Here is a 17,430-nt window from a genome sequence, read left to right on the forward strand (position 1 = left end):
CTCTAAGCCCCCAAACTAGGTTATGCTCACGTGACAAACTTTTTTCAACTTCCAACAATGTCTATACTACAAATGGGAAACAGCTCCCAAAGCCTTGTATCAAACTGTGGACACTTTAACAACAACCCCTTAATACACAAGCAGCCTATTACACTTGCTTGTGTCCTGTCTTCAATGACATGGGGACAGGAATATCTTTTGTACAGCTTCTCTAGGATGACAGGCATTAACAGAAATGCATGGATGGATTTACGGCTGGCATGGATCAATTTCCAGTTATTTTACAATTATTGATTAGCAAAGTCAAACAGGCTTTGCTACTTGCCAGACAAAAAGCTAAATCTACCCTCACCCCTTCATAAATCCTGAGAAAAAGCCAAAGAAACATGAAAACTGATGTATTTGGAAACAAAGCATGCCAATACAAGATTATAACCAACTCAAAGCTGAGAATCAAGTGACAAATGTATCTCCAGAACAGAGCTTGAGAAACTGGCAGTCTTGGCAAGTCACCCTCACTGGCAGCAGCATAACCTTTGCTGTGATCAGAATTGAAGGGAGGCTTTTTCCCTTCAAGTAAAAGATTTCTGTCAGGGTGAACATATTTTAATCCACCACATGCATTTGTCCCATGTCATTTACAAGGACAAAACCTGACTACTTCAAGAGTCTGCTTTTGCTGTGTCACTGTACAGGCCTGTGTACATGTTCCCAAGGCTCGCCGAAAACATTAAAAACTCAGAGGAGGGAGGAGAAGAAGAGTGGGGAAGCAATGTTATACACGCAGAGCATATGCAAAGCTAAAGATATACCTTGGAAATGGTGACCTCCAAGATGGAGGAGATACATGGTGAAAATATGCTGCAGGAGGGTTGTTGTTTAGAACTTGCTCTTTTTGGTGCCTTCAGGGTTAGAACTGAGCCAGTTTCTTTAAAATATATTAAGTTCTTCAAGGAGTTAAAAGAAAAAGTTTGAAGCACCAATACATTCTCCGACTCCCAGGCATGGCAGGAACATTCCAAAAATGTCACTGTCCATGGGTCGCAAATTTAACACGGGGGTTGATGTTAGCAAAGGAAGAAAAATTATGTCAGGAATGGGCAAGGTAGAGATACAATGGTCATATTAAAAATTAACAAATGATTTTTAATGAGTTAAAGAAACAAATGGGAAATAAATGGAAAATGAAGTAAGCATTTGAAAAGACGAATCTTTGAACTTATAGGTGGTTTACTATAACCCAGAAATTTAAGGCATTTAACACAGAAAGGTACTTAACAGTCATTTTTTAAAGTTATAAAGTAGATCAATTTCTGTGTCTCTTAATTTGATTGTGTATATATATATTTTTTAATGATATCAATTTAAGTCTATTTTCCTAACAATGGTCTGAGTTTTCATTCTAAGCCAAAAAACACATATTAGCAAAAAAATCCCATCTTCTTATATCCAAGAAAAGGACCCCTCTCATTTTGACCCTTTCAATATACAGTGACTGCTAACAGCATTTATACTGTGACTATGATTAAATCACTTCTACTAATCAGAATAAGTTTTCAATAACAAAAATCCAATTTAACCAAGGAAATACAGGCTTTCAACTTTTTCTTTTTTTAAATGGACTGTTTTTAATAACTAAAGAAAATTAAAATAGATGTGACTCTTGGAATTGGTAACCTATTCATAAAACAAAATTACTTTATGAAAAGTCAATTTATAAGTATATAGAACTTTGCATTCTCTAAGAACTCCTGTATTTATATATTTATTCATCGAGGTAACAGACTTGAAAGAAAAGTACATTCACAACCTTGTCCTCATTTTAAACAAATGGAAACAAAAGGCATAAAGAAGAAAAACAATTTGCCTAAAATTACATGGAGTAGTAACTGGGCGTGTGGGGCAGGGGAGGTGCGGAGGGAAGGATACTTCAGATAAAATTACTGTTCAAAAAACTCTGGAGAAAAATAGTAGAACAGTTTACTCTCTAATAATTTTTAATGATACAACTTGGATGCCTGCTACATTTCAAGGACACGGAATCTACACAGATGTTGGCAAAAGCATTTAAGTTGTTTTAGTTTTGGTTCATATAAAGAAAATATCCAAAACAATTATTCCTTCACCCACAATATAGAATATTAATCTATATGTCTGAATGAAACTCTTCACCTCTTTGCGTCCATCCTTCTTTCATCTTTCTAAAACTCTAGCAATGACAGCAAGAATTCATTAATTGAAGTTAACACAGTACCTCTCTTGATCCTACTGTTTGCAAATCATGTTTAAAATGTTTTAAGACATGACAACTACATAAATGCAATATATGACCCTAGAATATACCCTGCTCCTGGAAGAAAATTTGCTATAAGGAACATTATTGGAATCTTGGTTAAAAATTAAAATATTACATCAATGTTAAATTTCTTGACTTTGACAACTGTACTTGGTAATGTAAGAAACACACACTAATTTTTTACGGGTAGAAATACTAAGGGGGCTAATTGGCATGATGTCTGCAACCCACGCTCCAATGATTCAGAAAAACGTGTGTATGTGTGCGCACACACATATGCGTGTGTGTAGACTTTACAAGAAAAATCTGTGGAATATCATCACTCTGAATTTTCCCAAAGTTCAATGAAAACACAAACCACAAAACTGACTGAATCCACTGCATGAGTGAAGTAGACATTGTTAACATATATTACAGTTACTCTTAAAAATAATCTACTGCAGCAAGGGACTTCCCTGGTGGCACAGTGGTTAAGAATCCGCCTGCCAATTCAGGGGACACGAGTTCAAGCCCTGGTCCAGGAAGTCTCACGTGCCGCAGAGCAACTAAGCCTGTGTGCCACAACTACTGAGCCTGCGCTCGAGCCTGCAAGCCACAACTACTGAAGCCCAGGCCCCTAGAGCCCGTGCTCCTCAACAAGAGAAGCCACCGCAATGAGAAGCCCGTGCACCTCAATGAAGAGTAGCCCCTGCTCTCCGCAACTAGAAAAAGCCCATGCGTAGCAATGAAGACCCAACGCAGCCAAAAATCAATTAATTAATTAATTAAAAAACAATTATAATCTACTGCAGCAAGCCTATCTCTATTCCCCTCAACAAGCATCCTGCCAGACTAGTGCATCTTTATTATCCAAAGTAGAAAATAACCTAATCATCTCTCACCTCCCCTGAAAATAAAAAGTTTACATTGCACATAAAAAAAGGAGGGCAAGGGAATGAATAACTGCTATTAACCAGGTCCTTTTGTATCTCTATCAAACTCTCCCAAAATAGAACAGACCATAACAAACTTTTTTTTAATAAGTCCACTCAAAATAGACTTTATAAAAGTATACAGTTAACACCTCATTATTCTTTGCAATGTAGAGATTCACATGAGAGAATTTTTTTGGAATACTGAAATTTACCTGAAGTGCCAGAAGCTTTTTCAATTCACAACAGTTTAGATGGAAGCGTTAGTTCTAATATGTATTACTACATTCCTTGCTTTTAAACAGGTTATTCTTAGCCCCTGACAGTGTTATGATTATGAATGCATTATTTCACTAGGCAGTAACACACAAGGCCTATGAGTGGCCAGGGCTGCCTGCCTCTATGTTGAGTAGGCCCATCACGCTATGATGCTTTGTAGCCCTGTGTGTGCTCATCATATGTGTGATTTTTGGATGCCTGTTTTTGTTTATGTCTGTGGTAATTTCTGTTTTGTCCATGTGCCTAGGCCTAAAAGCCCCTCACCCTTTCTAATACAGTGGGCCCAATCCACTATAGGCTAAAAACATAATAATAACTGAATTTGCTAAATTGGTGCCAAATAACATCACCTAGGTAGTAGGGATCCAATTTGTAGCTCTGGCTCTATCTTTGTGCAGCCTTTGGGTTTACAATCTTTTTGAAACAGAAATAATAGATGTCCTACCCATATCAAACATTTATTAACACCAAGTAAGCTGCTGGACTTGAAAGCTCTTAGTTAAATGAGGAATACTAGAAACAAGTACCAACTGTTTTTGTTGTGATGCTGGTTATTAATATAGGCCATGAGCATTATGGCACTACCTAGAAACACTCTGTGACTCATTTCGATTTCGGAGTTATGATTCCAGGCCATCAACCAGCTGTGTTCCTGAGATCAGATAGGCTAAGGAAACTGTAAAAGGATCAACATTTAATGTCTAAGCAGAAAATGTATACAAATAGGTTTATAATAAACTCCAATAAAACTGGCCCTGTGACACTGATTGGTGTTCTTTCTTATCAAGAGAATATTCAACACAAATCTGGAATTAAATTTACAGTCAGTGTTTTAAGCAGGCAGAGGAAATTTAAACACACAGCTAAGTACAGAACCTTACAGCCACTTGTCGTAAAAGATGGACAAACGGGGAGAAGTTTGCTAGAAAACTCCTCTAAACTTTTAATCTCATCAACAAATTTCTATGACAATGAAGACATCTGATAAGTTTACCACAAGTAATCATAAATTATTGGTGCTGATCATTCCATTTTATTTTTCTGAAAACAGCTTGGTGGCTGAGTAAATCATATTCTGCCTGGGGCTATGTAGCTTACCTCGCATTATTTCAGAATCATCTAAAATGACTCATTTTTCTATTAAAATGATGAATGAGCTAAATGAGGTATGTAATAAATACTGCAGGTTTGTAAACAGATTCCTGCTCTCTGGAGAATGGAGGCCTTACTTCATTTGGTAATTCTGCCCATTGGTATTTTCAGAAGAAGTCATCCTTAAAATATAGTTAGTAAAGAAAATCGTGGAGAGAGTCACATTGGAACAAAATGTTGAAATGTCTTTATGGTGAAGGGAATAACCCCAGGCTACATGACAATAATCCCTCCCAGCCCCCCAAAGCAGGGCACAGTTCAAAACATCAAGAAACACAGAAAGAACATAACTCAATCCCATTTAGGAATCATATCTAAGCAACAAAAGCTGGGATACATAAAAGAAATAAATACAGAGCTGCTCAAGGATGTTCTTCAGCATTGTGAAGAATTTACTGTCCAATAAACAAAAATGAAGCAGACCTCACTGCACATGGTATGTCACCTAGTAAACATTACTGCTCTTCAATTTACTACTGAATTCACTAAACTAGAGGTCCACGCACCACAGGCTGAAAGCAATTCTCCAAGGCTGTATCAAAACTGACAGTTCTGGGACCTCCCCGGTGGCGCAGTGGTTGAGAATCTGCCCACCAATGCAGGGGACACGGGTTCCAGCCCTGGTCCAGGAAGATCCCACATGCCGTGGAGCAACTAAGCCCGTGCACCACAACTACTGAACCTGCACTCTACAGCCCGTGAGCCACAACTACTGAGCCCGCGTGCCTAGAGCCCGTGTTCTGCAACGGGAGAGCCACTGCAATGAGAAACCCATGCCACAAAGAGAAGCCCCCGCTCACCACAACTAGAGAAAGCCCGCACGCAGCAACGAAGACCCAACACAGCCAAAAATAAATAAAATTTAAAAAAAAAACTGACAGTTCTGAGACTTGCCAGGGAGACAAACTGGAAAGATTGCTGTTGAACAAAAAAGGAGCACGTTTGCCTTAGAGTCTCATTCAAAACATAATGTGCAAAACTCTTCTTTGGGATTTGGAAGGATTGATAGACTTCATTATGCTTCTGTTAAACTTTTAATCTGTTACAGGTTAAAGCAAACACTGAGGGCCATAATTCTTAGCCTCTTCAGTAGGAGATGAGATTATGATGTCAGTTCAATAAAATTCCAAGGCCCTAATGACAGTTCATCGCAGACCAGGCAGTGAAGCAAATAAGTTAACAATAAATGCCAGGGCATTGTAAACAGATGGAATTATAACCAGCCCTTTGCACCTTAGCTACCTATGGGTTTTTATTCAATGCTCTCCATACCTCACCTTGACACCCATAATGACCCAACTGATGGGATGCCAATAAGCTATTTATGGCAGGGATACAACATGTGACACCACTCAACAGGTGTTGCCCTGAGCCAACTAGTTTGCAAGAAACTTGATGATTTTTTTTTTTTTGCGGTACGCGCACCTCTCACTGTTGTGGCCTCTCCCGTTGTGGAGCACAGGCTCCAGACACGCAGGCTCAGCGGCCATGGCTCACGGGCCCAGCCGCTCCGCGGCACGTGGGATCTTCCCCGACTGGGGCATGAACCCGTGTCCCCTGCATCGGCAGGCGGACTCTCAACCACTGCGCCACCAGGGAAGCCCGTGATGAATTTTTAAAGTGCATTCAGAATGACAACAGACAGCACACTCTAAGCAGAGTTGCTCCTCATAGCTATCTTTAAATACAACTACTTGTTGGCAAGAACATCAACAGCATTATACTCAACTCTTCTCTAATCACTTTGTCAACAGGTCTCACAGACTGAGATAGTTCCTTCAAAAAAAGCAACACCAGCAAATTGCAGTCACCTCTACATTGTGTTCACTGGACAGACTCACCAACCTCGACAGTGAGATTTAATCTCCACTCTGAAAAGAACGCTCAGCCATTCTCTCCTCTAGGCCCTTCAATATCTGTTTAGCATGACATCAGGTTTCCCTAAGGCTATTTGGTAATGTTAAGATCCTAGGTATTCCTGCAAATCTTGATGAGGAAGGGGTCTGACTACATACATTTGAGAAATACATTCATCTGGTTAAGATTTCGTTATACAAGCAATACTGAAATCTGCAACAGCAGTCCTATTCTTTCTGGGCTCTTAACGTAAAGACGAGGTTGGCATACTGAGACAAAACTTGTTTCTCTTTTTCTACTACTGTGGCAAACAAACATACCAGAAGGTGCCCTGCCACTCCATGGAATATTTGACTAACAGTATCTTCACAGGGCTGTATGCATTCCAGCTGACAACAGTAATGCTGCTTTAACATGCACAGGAGGTAAAGAGCACACAAGATAACAAAGTACATAAAGGGAGAAGATGGGATACGGATGCTTTGTCCTGGAAACGATAATGGCCTGCTGAATCCAAACATTTACACAGGAGGCAAAATGATGCTGTATGCCTCTGCCCCCACCTGTCTTGAGGGCCGCTGCCCTTTACATTTCCTGGTAAGATAGGAACTGAGCAAGAGACAGGAAGAATGCACTTGCAGATGGATCCTAGGTCCCATTCTCACCAATAACATTGAGGAAAATACCTTATGCCTAAATGGCTTAAATCTCTGACATAAAGCAGAAATTCTATATTTAAATCGTCCTCGAAAGTGAAAGCTCAAAATCATTAATTTCATTTTTGGCATTCAAAGCAAATTAATATGCCATGCATGTCAGAACAATTGGGGATTTGTGTCTATAGCAAGAAAACCAGCCCAGGGCATATATAACCAGAGGGAGTGCATTAATAGAGATTATAACTGAACTACTAAATTGCACCCAAAAAATACAGCAGTGTTTTTCTGTCTTTTTTTTTTTTTTTTTTAAATGGCTGCATTGGGCCTTCGTTGCTGTGTGCAGGCTTTCGCTAGTTGCAGCGAGCGGGGGCTACTCTTCGTTGTGGTGTGCAGGCTTCTCACTGCTGTGGCTTCTCTTGTTGCGGAGCACGGGCTCTAGGCATGCAGGCTTCAGGAGTTGTGGCACGTGGGCTCTAGAGCGCAAGCTCAGTAGTTGTGGCACACGGGCTTAGCTGCTCTGCGGCATGTGGGATCTTCCCGGACCAGGGATCAAACCCGTGTCCCCTGCATTGGCAGCTGGATTCTTAATCACTGCACCACCAGGGAAGTCCAAAATAGCAAACATTTTTAAAAAGAATTTTTAAGTGCCCAACAAAAGAACCCAGGATAACCAGTGCTACACTGCAACTTCATTTACCTGGTTAATTTTAATGATACTAAAAGCCCCAAGTGATCGCCCTTACCTTTCTTCAACACAGAACTTTTGAGCATGAACTATGTTGATCATTTCAAAATTACAACCCCAAGTGTATTCTCTGCCCTTGGGCAGAACCTCACTTATACTTGGGCAGCAGTGGTATTCTTATCTATTTCCTTTAATTTAGTCATTTTCCCCCAGAACCCAAATTCAAAACCTTTTTCTCTTTACCATGAAATTTCAACTGTCACAGTTTGAAGCACAAACAAAACACAGAACTGAAAAGCACACAGCACAAAATTAATCCATTCTTCTTCTTGACTGCTTCACTGGAGCATTTCAGACAAAAGGGAAACTGAGGACGAAAAGTGACATTTTGGTGAAACAGCAGCTTAAATTTGCAAAAACTGAATTTATGCATCCAATTACCCTAATTTTTTTGTGTTATTTTTTCTAAACACTATGAGGTATTACAAATTCAAAAATTGTAACTTAAGTAGAAAAAAAAATCCAAGTTACAAATGACCTTCCCCACACACCCTATACTTGACTGGAGACGGAGATTTAGGAAAAGCAACCAAATCTAATTCATCTTTGCATCCCCAGCAACTGACATCATGTAGCACATAGTAGGTGTCTTATAAATTTGTGATGAAGGGGAACACAGAAGAGGATGATCTCTGTTTCCATTCATTCCCTTTTCTATTCCATCCTTCACACTTCACTAAAGAGAGCTATCAAAATGCCCGCATTTGCCACTGCATTTCAAACCTTTGCGTGTATGTAGTCCATGGTTCTTTGGGTTGCATACAAGCTCCTCATGACCTTAGCCCTGCTAACTTCTTCTGCCTCATCCCTCAACACTCCTTACCCTGTACTTCCCACTCAGCAACTCCTTGTCGTATCCCAGTGTCCCCAGGCTTCCATGCTTCTACCTGCAATACTGTAGGTTGGACCATCCCTACTCCTCAACCATACAGGCAATTCCTACTTGTATTTCAAGATTCCACTAGGGCACCACTTCCCTAGGAAATCTTTTCTTGTCTTCCCCACTTCCTCTCCTCCCATTTCTACAACCTGAGTAAATTCAATTCTTCATTTATTAAATCAGCAAGCATTTATTGACTCTTTACTCTTTACCAGGCACCGGTATACATTAGGCTCTCAAATGTGTGAATGAACGAATGCAGACAGCAATGGGTTAAATGAAAGTAAATCCCTGCTTTCACTTAAGTGAGGATTCTCACAAGGATATAAGTAGCATGGCTCTATCACAGACTTAGCTCATTTTTTAAAAAAAAAGATTCTTTTTTTTTTTTAATGTGGACCATTTTTAAAGTCTTTATTGAATTTGTTACAATATTGCTTCCGTTTTATGTTTTGTTTTTTTGGCCTGGCTTGAAGCCACACCCCCCCACATTAGAAGGCGAAGTCTTAACCACTGGACCTTCACAGGGAAATCCCAGACTCAGCGCTTCTCAACATTATTTTTTGTGTATCTGTCTCCCACATTGCACTAATTCCTTATGGATTTTGTCTTTTTCGTTTATACATCCTTAGTATCCAGCACCGTGTTTTTCATACAGTAAGCACTCAATAAAACACCGGTCCAAAAAGTGAGGGAGGGCTTCCCTGGATTTCACATTTAGTTTTATAAGCTCCAGAATATTTAAGTAAATACTTCCTTAAGTAAATTGTGGCTTCAAGTCTACATTAAAAAAGAAAAAAATACTACAGAGTTCTGTGGTTATAACAAGAAATGACTAATGTTAAACCAGCATTGTTTAGTAAGACAGAAAGAGTGAGTCAAAATTTTAATTGACATTTTAAAAAGAAATCAAATATAACTGCAAAGTCAAATAAACACAACCCCCTACTCTTTAATTTTAAAAAAAATCTAATGACACAGCAAATATTAGATTTAGATGTAGGAGCTCTCAAAGATAGACAAATGTCAAGTCACATTAACTTTACAGGTTTCCTGGCTCTGTCCTTTTAATTAGTCTTCATTCTTTACAGAGTTGCTTTCTTGCTCCTAAGCCACAATCCTTTCATGTGCATTTCAGTTAACATTTTCATGTGGATACAGTTATCAGTAAACTGCCTCTCCAAAACCTCTGGGTAGAAACAGCTGATGAAAATATTGGTACCAGTCAGTGAGAGGTACAGTGTGGGACTGGTATACTCTTCTTGAATCAAGAGCAGGACGTAACGGCTTCTCCAGCTAACGCAATTCTTCCAAAGTGCCAAGTTTTCATCTGATCCTATTTTAAAACTTCAGCAACAGGGCCATCATGACTTTGCCCTTCAAAGAGCTTCAACAAAGCTAGCTGCTACAACAACTGTGGGGGAAAAAAGCCTGGACTCACATCTAAGGAGACAGCAATCTAAATGTCAACTGTTCGTGGGCGGAGAATGGGAAGGGGGAGGAGAAGTTTTATCTCACAGCACTAACATTATATCAGTTTTTTTCCCCCTAGTTCTACTGAAAGACAGCCTTCCAATTCCTTCAAATGTGTGAAATCCAACCTTTACTTTCTTGCTGGCTGCAATATTTGGGTACTAAATAAAGAGGAACAAATCAATGTTTGGCCATCACTCAAAAGAGTCCCACATATTAGGGTTAAGAATGGCAGCCATGCGGGTCCAGCACTCAGAGCAGAACAGTTCTTAGGGTGACACTCACAAGAGTCATGGGTTCTGAGGATGCCCACTCCCACAGCTGGGGATCAAGGCACTAACAGACAAAACAGACTTGAAGTCATGTTCCACAGCACATGTTATACAGGATAGTGGGATGAAGAATCTGAATCCTGGACTATTTACGTGGCAGGCGGGGGCGGAGTAGCAGAAAGAACCTTATGCTCCCTAAACATTAACTATACGTGCAACAATGCTATTTCCTTAGTAATTTTTTCTAAGGTTTAATTATAGTAAAATACACATGATATAAAATTTACCATTGTAACCATGTAGAAGTGTTAAGTTCCAGAGTGTAAAGTACATTCACACTGGTACACAACCAATCTCCACAACTCTTCTCATCTTGCAAAACTGAGACTCCATACCCATTAAAAAGATCCAGGTGGCTCTGCAGCGCAACGGATAGCGCACTGGACTTCTAGTGATGACAAAGCTCTCCATTCCTCCCTCTGCTCAGCCCCTTGCAACCACCCTGCCGTCTTCCATCTCTGAATCTGAATACTCTAGATGCCTCATATAAGGACAGTAATACAGTATTTATCTTTTTGTGACTGGCTTATTTCACTTAGTATAATGTCCCCAGGGTTCATCTATGTTGCATTATGTGTTCGAATTTCCTTCCTTTTTAAGGCTGAATGACACTCCACTGTATGTATATAACACGTTTTTCTTTATGCATTCATCTGTGGATGGACATTTGGACTGCTTCCACCTTTTGGCTATTATGAATAATACTGCAATGGACAAGGGTGTACAAATATCTCTTTGAGGTCCTGCTTTTAATTCTTTTGGATAAAAACCCGGAAGAGTGGATTGCTGAATCATAGGGTGATTCTAGTTTTAATCTTTTTGAGGAACCACCATACTATTTTCCAAAGTGGCTGTACCGTTTTACATTCCCAGAACATCCTTGCCAATACTTTTTATTGTCTGTTTTTTTTTTAAATAGTAGCCATCCTAATGGATATGAGGTGGTTCCTTAGTGACTTTTACATTTTCTAAATTTTCTATAATATCCCTGTATTATGTTAATAATTAGAGGAAAATTCAGTGCAATACATTCAGCCATTAAATGTGATCATGCAAATACATACTTAGTGGTATAGAAAAACCTTTATCATATAGTCTAAATTTTTTTAATCTGAAGGTTACTGTAAGAGTTACATAAAACTATATATACTACTATCTATGTCTGGAGAAATACAAATACACATATTAATATAAATACTTTATACAGACTCAGTAATATGAAAAGGAATATAAAACAATAAACCAGAATGTTAACAGTAATTATCTCTGGATAATGGTAATCTAACTCATCTTATTATTTCTGTATTTATTTTCTGATCTTTACCCAATGAATATGCATGTCTTCTACAATAATGATAACAACAATAAAGGGGGTAATTTGGTAAATAAGTTGGGAGTCACCAGGTACCTACATTGCTGTAGGCAGCCATGTTGCTGTGGCCATGAACTATCACTTAAATGTCTGAGAATGCTCAAGCCAGGACGGGAACCTCTGAATCAGCTATAATACTATTACATAAATTCTACTTGTAGTCTCAACATGCTTTGAGGGCTCTGTTTAGCCAATATTATGATAGATGCTGAAATTCAGGAGTTCTGAGTACAGTAATTTGCCACCCATACCCTACAACCCCTGAATCAGTGAAGAAGAGACCTACAAAACAGAATATACAATGCCAGCTTCTTATGCTTAACCTGAAAACAAAAAAACAGACAAGGAAATAGAGAGGATTTATAAGGTACAAGGAAAAAATGTGAAGACATACTGCTCCAACCCAACTACATTACATAATATTCTATTTACTGTTAGTTAAGAAATTTTTTTATACTTTCACATTTCTTGTGAATACTCTCCTTTTTTATGCCATCTCAAGTGCCTGTGTGTGCATTTAATGAGCTTTTTGAAAAATCCCAATCTGCTTATCTCTCTGAACTAAAAGAACAAGGCAATATATTCAAATTTAGGCCGAGAAAAGTAGAGAAAAGAGTGCTTCAAAGAGAAGAGGCAAAAGCTGGGGCACAAAGAAAAATGCCAACCAAGGAGTCTTCCGCCCACTAGAAACCGAGAAGCTTGCTCCCCAACCATCCTCCACCATAAGCACTGTTAACACTCTCCACTCCATCCCTGGCCTTCAAATTGGGAGGCTGTAAAATACGTGGGAATGACCCTTCAACACACTGGCCTGATATGTTTTCAACTTCCTCAAAACAATCCTCAAACTTGGGAGCACAGCAGATGTCATGACTGAATTACTCAACACCTAACAACTTTAATCCTGAAATTATCCCCCATTCACAACAAATGACTTTCCTTCCACATCTCTTGGCCTCAGTTCCACTCAATGTGTGTGTCCTCGTGATGGCACCAACCGGTCCCTTGACTTTCCTTTCTTAGTCCATCACCTCTGCTCTGGCTTCACTGCCTACCCATTCAGCCTGGATCCTGGATTAGTCACTGAAGAAATGGATTCATTACATATCAGCTTACTTGTATATCTTCTCTACTGGCGTCTGGTCATAAGTTAGCCTCTCAAAGAAAGGACCAAGGGAAAAGAACAGGAGAGAAACTGACTCTTTTCTTATATTGTTAATGATCCCCAGCTGCCTGAACTAGGGACATCCCCCTGAGTCTTGCATCGCAAGTTCTCCACTATATAGTTACATTTTATCTTTCCAATGAGTTCCCAACCATATTCCAATGAGCACTAAAGCTTCTGAGAAGTTAGAGAAGTGATATGAGGGTTTCTAGGAAGGCTAAAGTGAGGGATGAGTAGTCAGGACCCCAGGCTTCACCCAGAACGGCTGCACTTTTATTTAACAATGGGAAGTTGTTAAATCAATCATGTTGCATGCAGAAAACACTATTGTTCAGCCATTAAAAACTACATTTCGGTTATATACAGAAAATGTTCATGATGCTAAACACTATGTACAGCACTATTCAAAGTCCTCAATAGGTAACAGACCCAGGAATAAGAATTGTCTAGAGGGAAACACCCCAGTGTAAACCGTGGTTACGTGAGAATGATAGATTTATGGGTGCCTCTTAAATTTTCTTCTACTAATAATCATTTTTAAACATGTTTATGTAATCTTTTTTTAAAATTAAATTTTTAAAAAATATTTTCTTTGAAAAAATTATCTCCTTTCTTATAAAAAATGGCTCCCCTTTCTGAAGCCCAGAAAGCGACTGATCAAACCTTACTCACCTTTGGGACTTCCCTGGCGGTCCAGTGGTTAAGACTCCACGCTTCCAATGCAGGGGGTGCGGGTTCAATCCCTAGTTGGGGAACTAAGATCCCACATGTCACGTGGTATGGCCAAAAAAAACCCAAACACTTTACTCACCTTTGCTGGAGTCTTCCCAGGCTAACATCTGGTGGTTGCCAGGAAGGAGAGAAACAAGCTAGGCTGCTCACCCCAGAGGTTTCAAATACAAAGAAACCAAAAGCAAGGGGGGTGGGAGCAAGCAAACAATTCCCTTCAGGCAAGATGCCTGTGTCTCAGTGTTGATCTTTTCTTCAATAATTCTCATTACACCTGCCTTAAAGTCTTTGATGGTTAATCTTAGCAAATTGTCAGCCACTTGTAAAAGGCAAAAATAAAGAAAATCTAAGCAAAGAGAACATGAATATCATCCACACTGAAAGTTGGCAAGCTTTTCCCAAACATCAGAAGTTTCCTTGTAGACAAGACCTTTCCACTAAATCTTTAAAACTCACCAGGTGCTTTGCCTTAGCACGTTCCTCCTCATTTGATATCCTCTCACGAAGAATAGCTCTGGTCAACTGCTCATTGGCAAAAGCCTTCTCTGAGTCCAGTTCTTTGCTTTGCTTTAGTCTGAAAAGACAACAAAGGTCTAACTTAGAGGAAAAGAAAGAAAGATTTTGGTAGTTGACATCATTTTTTTAATGAAATACATTTAAGCCACAGATTTAGTAGACGAAATCATCTTGGCCTAAAATTTATCCAAAGCAGGTATATTTTCTAGTAAATCCTCAAGCAGCCTCTACCCAAGCATTTAAAATAACAGAATTCAAATACATCAACAGGCTAATCAATCTGACTGCTGAATTCGTTTTACAAAGATCTTCTTATGTCAGCTTGAAATCTGCCCACCTAAATATTTGATCCCTGGTGCCTCCATCTGCCCTCTGGAGATAGCAGGAATACATCTAATTAAAAAGCCATCCACAAGACAAACATTTGAAGGTAAGCATCATCTTCCCATCAACACTGACTCAACTGTTTACTGAATACACGCCAGGCAATGGGCAAGGCACTGATGTCACAGTACTGCCAAGGACCAGTCACTGCCCTCATGGACCTGACGTTACGGCAGAAACTAAAAACACGGTTAAGAGATCCTTCCTCCCAGCGAATGTTCCAACAATCTTTATCTGCAAAATGGCCAGACCCTTCAATAGCAGGGCTCCTCACTTGTGGGATGACTCCAATTTGTCCCTTAGCTCCAAACTAAATGCAACACGGCAGACACGGTCCAGCAAAGTAAGACAACAGAACCTCACCTCCCAAGATTCCCACACAACACTAATTCTACTAATGAAGCATCTGATTGCATTAGGTCTATCAGTAACCTCATCACACAATTAGTTCACGCTAAGTTACAATCCACTAAAACCCCTCCACACTGTGCATGACAAGGATAAATTACTTTGGCACCCATCTTCACCATAGTGTCCGGCACATAAAGGTATTCAGCAGTCACTGAATGACAGTACATTTTAGTCTAATCTCATGGACGAAGATTTTCTGATTGCCTTTTCTTCTTTGTGAGAATAACCCCTCTATACCATCATATCCCAAAGGTATAAGCAATGTTTTAAAAAGAAAAAGTAAGGACTTCTCTCCAGAGAACCTCATGTAGGCCGGGCCGCCAGGGAACAAACAAGGCCCCTGAGAGCTCCACCTAGTTCTCAGGATAATATCCCACAGCAGGATCTGGAGTCAACAATGGCTAAAGCCCAGGTGGTTGTAGCTCCTGTATTACTGTCTAAGCTGTCTGTAAACGCCCCTGAATTTTACCCATCAAGTTATTCTTCTAATTATACAGAATCCTATGAGGATGGTTGTGAGGATTATCCCACTTTGTCAGAATATGTTCAGGATTTTTTAAATCATCTTTCAGGGCAGCCTGGCAGTTTTGAAACTGAAATTGAACAGTTTGTGGAGACCCTGAATGGCTGGGTTACAACAGATGATGCTTTGCAAGAACTTGTGGATCTCACCTATCAACAGGCCACACCTATCCCAAATTTCTCTTCCATGGGAGCTCGCCTCTGTAATTACCTGTCCCATCATCTGACAATTAGCCCACAGAGTGGCAACTTCCGCCAGCTGCTACTTCAAAGATGTCGGACTGAATATGAAATTAAAGATCAAGCTGCAAAAGGGGATAAAGTGACTCGAAAACGATTCCACGCATTTGTACTCTTTCTGGGAGAACTTTATCTTAACCTGGAGATCAAAGGAACAAATGGACAGGTTACAAGGGCAGACATTCTTCAGGTCAGTCTTCGGGAGTTGCTGAATGCCCTCTTTTCTGATCCTATGGATGACAACTTAATTTGTGCAGTAAAATTACTGAAGTTGACAGGGTGAGTTTTAAAAGATGCCTGGAAGGAAAAAGGAAAGACTGATATGGAAGAAATTATTCAGAAAAGTGAAAATGTTGTCCTAGATGCAAACTGCAGCAGAGATGTAAAACAGATGCTCCTGAAGCTTGTAGAACTCCGGCCAAGTAACTGGGGTAGAGTCCATGCAACTTCAACATACAGGGAAGCAACACCTGAAAATGATCCTAATTATTTTATGAATGAGCCAACATTTTATACATCTGATGGTGTTCCTTTCACTGCAGCTGATCAGATTACCAAGAGAAATATAAGAGTTACTTGAAAGAGAAGACTTTTTTCCAGATTATGAAGAAAATGGAACAGATTTATCTGGGGGTGGTCATACTTGGATGATACTGATGATAAGATGGACCCAGAGATAGAAGAAGATTATGAAAAGTCCTGTTTGGTATCAGAGCATAAGCGAAAACAGTAAAATTAAATTTCAGCGTAGCAATTTTATAAAGCAGTTTAAGTTACGCTGATTTTTTATTTTTATTTTTTTATAAATTTATTTATTTATTATTTATTTTTCACTGTGTTGGGTCTTCGTTGCCGCACGCGGGCTTTCTCTAGTTGCGGTGAGCAGGGGCTACTCTTCGTTCTGGTGCGTGGGCTTCTCATTGCCGTGGCTTCTCTTGTTGCAGCACACAGGCTCTAGGCGCAAGGGCTTCAGTAGTTGTGGCACATGGGCTCAGTAGTTGTGGCTCGTGGGCTCTAGAGCACAGGCACATGGGCTGAGTTGCTCCACAGCACGTGGGATCTTCCCAGACCAGGGATCGAACCCGCGTCCCCTGCATTGGCAAGTGGATTCTTAACCACTGCGCCACCAGGGAAGTCCCAGTTCTGCTTTATTTTTATGATCAAGGACCCCTAAAATGTAAATTGACTATAATGACTCTAGCAGCCCCATCCTTGCACATGCTCCTTTCTTTCTTTCCCACTTGCCTCTAAGCTCCACAAGGGCGAAGACCTGGTCTGGGTTTTTTTCACTGCTATATCCCTAAGTGCTTAAAACAGTGCCTGCCCCACACAGTAAGTGCTCAAAAAATACCTGAGTAAACGCATGAATGAATGAGTGGCATATTTCCAACCACAGACAAAAATGGAAAACAAGTTACAGAAAACAGAAGACTGTGGAATTTACAAAACCAGACACAAACTGAGCCCTACAAAGGCCGAGCCACCATGACGTTAAGTGTCACAAGTG

At 39.9% G+C, this 17,430-nt stretch overlaps 1 protein-coding gene and 1 pseudogene across 3 annotated transcripts in view; one reads left to right on the forward strand and one right to left on the reverse strand.

The window, feature by feature from the left end:
- CHCHD3 (coiled-coil-helix-coiled-coil-helix domain containing 3) overlaps positions 1-17,430 on the reverse strand; it is a 306,201-nt gene that overhangs the window by 190,846 nt on the left and 97,925 nt on the right. For all 3 annotated transcript variants that reach the window (XM_033863283.2, XM_019922133.3, XM_019922081.2), the window contains exon 4: positions 14,307-14,424. In XM_033863283.2, coding sequence (XP_033719174.1) covers positions 14,307-14,424 — 118 coding nt within the window. The remainder of the gene's footprint in view (positions 1-14,306; positions 14,425-17,430) is intronic.
- LOC101339780 (polyadenylate-binding protein-interacting protein 1 pseudogene) lies at positions 15,544-16,671 on the forward strand (annotated as a pseudogene).

This window comes from Tursiops truncatus, chromosome 9 (genome assembly GCF_011762595.2).
Source record: "Tursiops truncatus isolate mTurTru1 chromosome 9, mTurTru1.mat.Y, whole genome shotgun sequence".
Lineage (NCBI taxonomy): Eukaryota > Metazoa > Chordata > Mammalia > Artiodactyla > Delphinidae > Tursiops > Tursiops truncatus.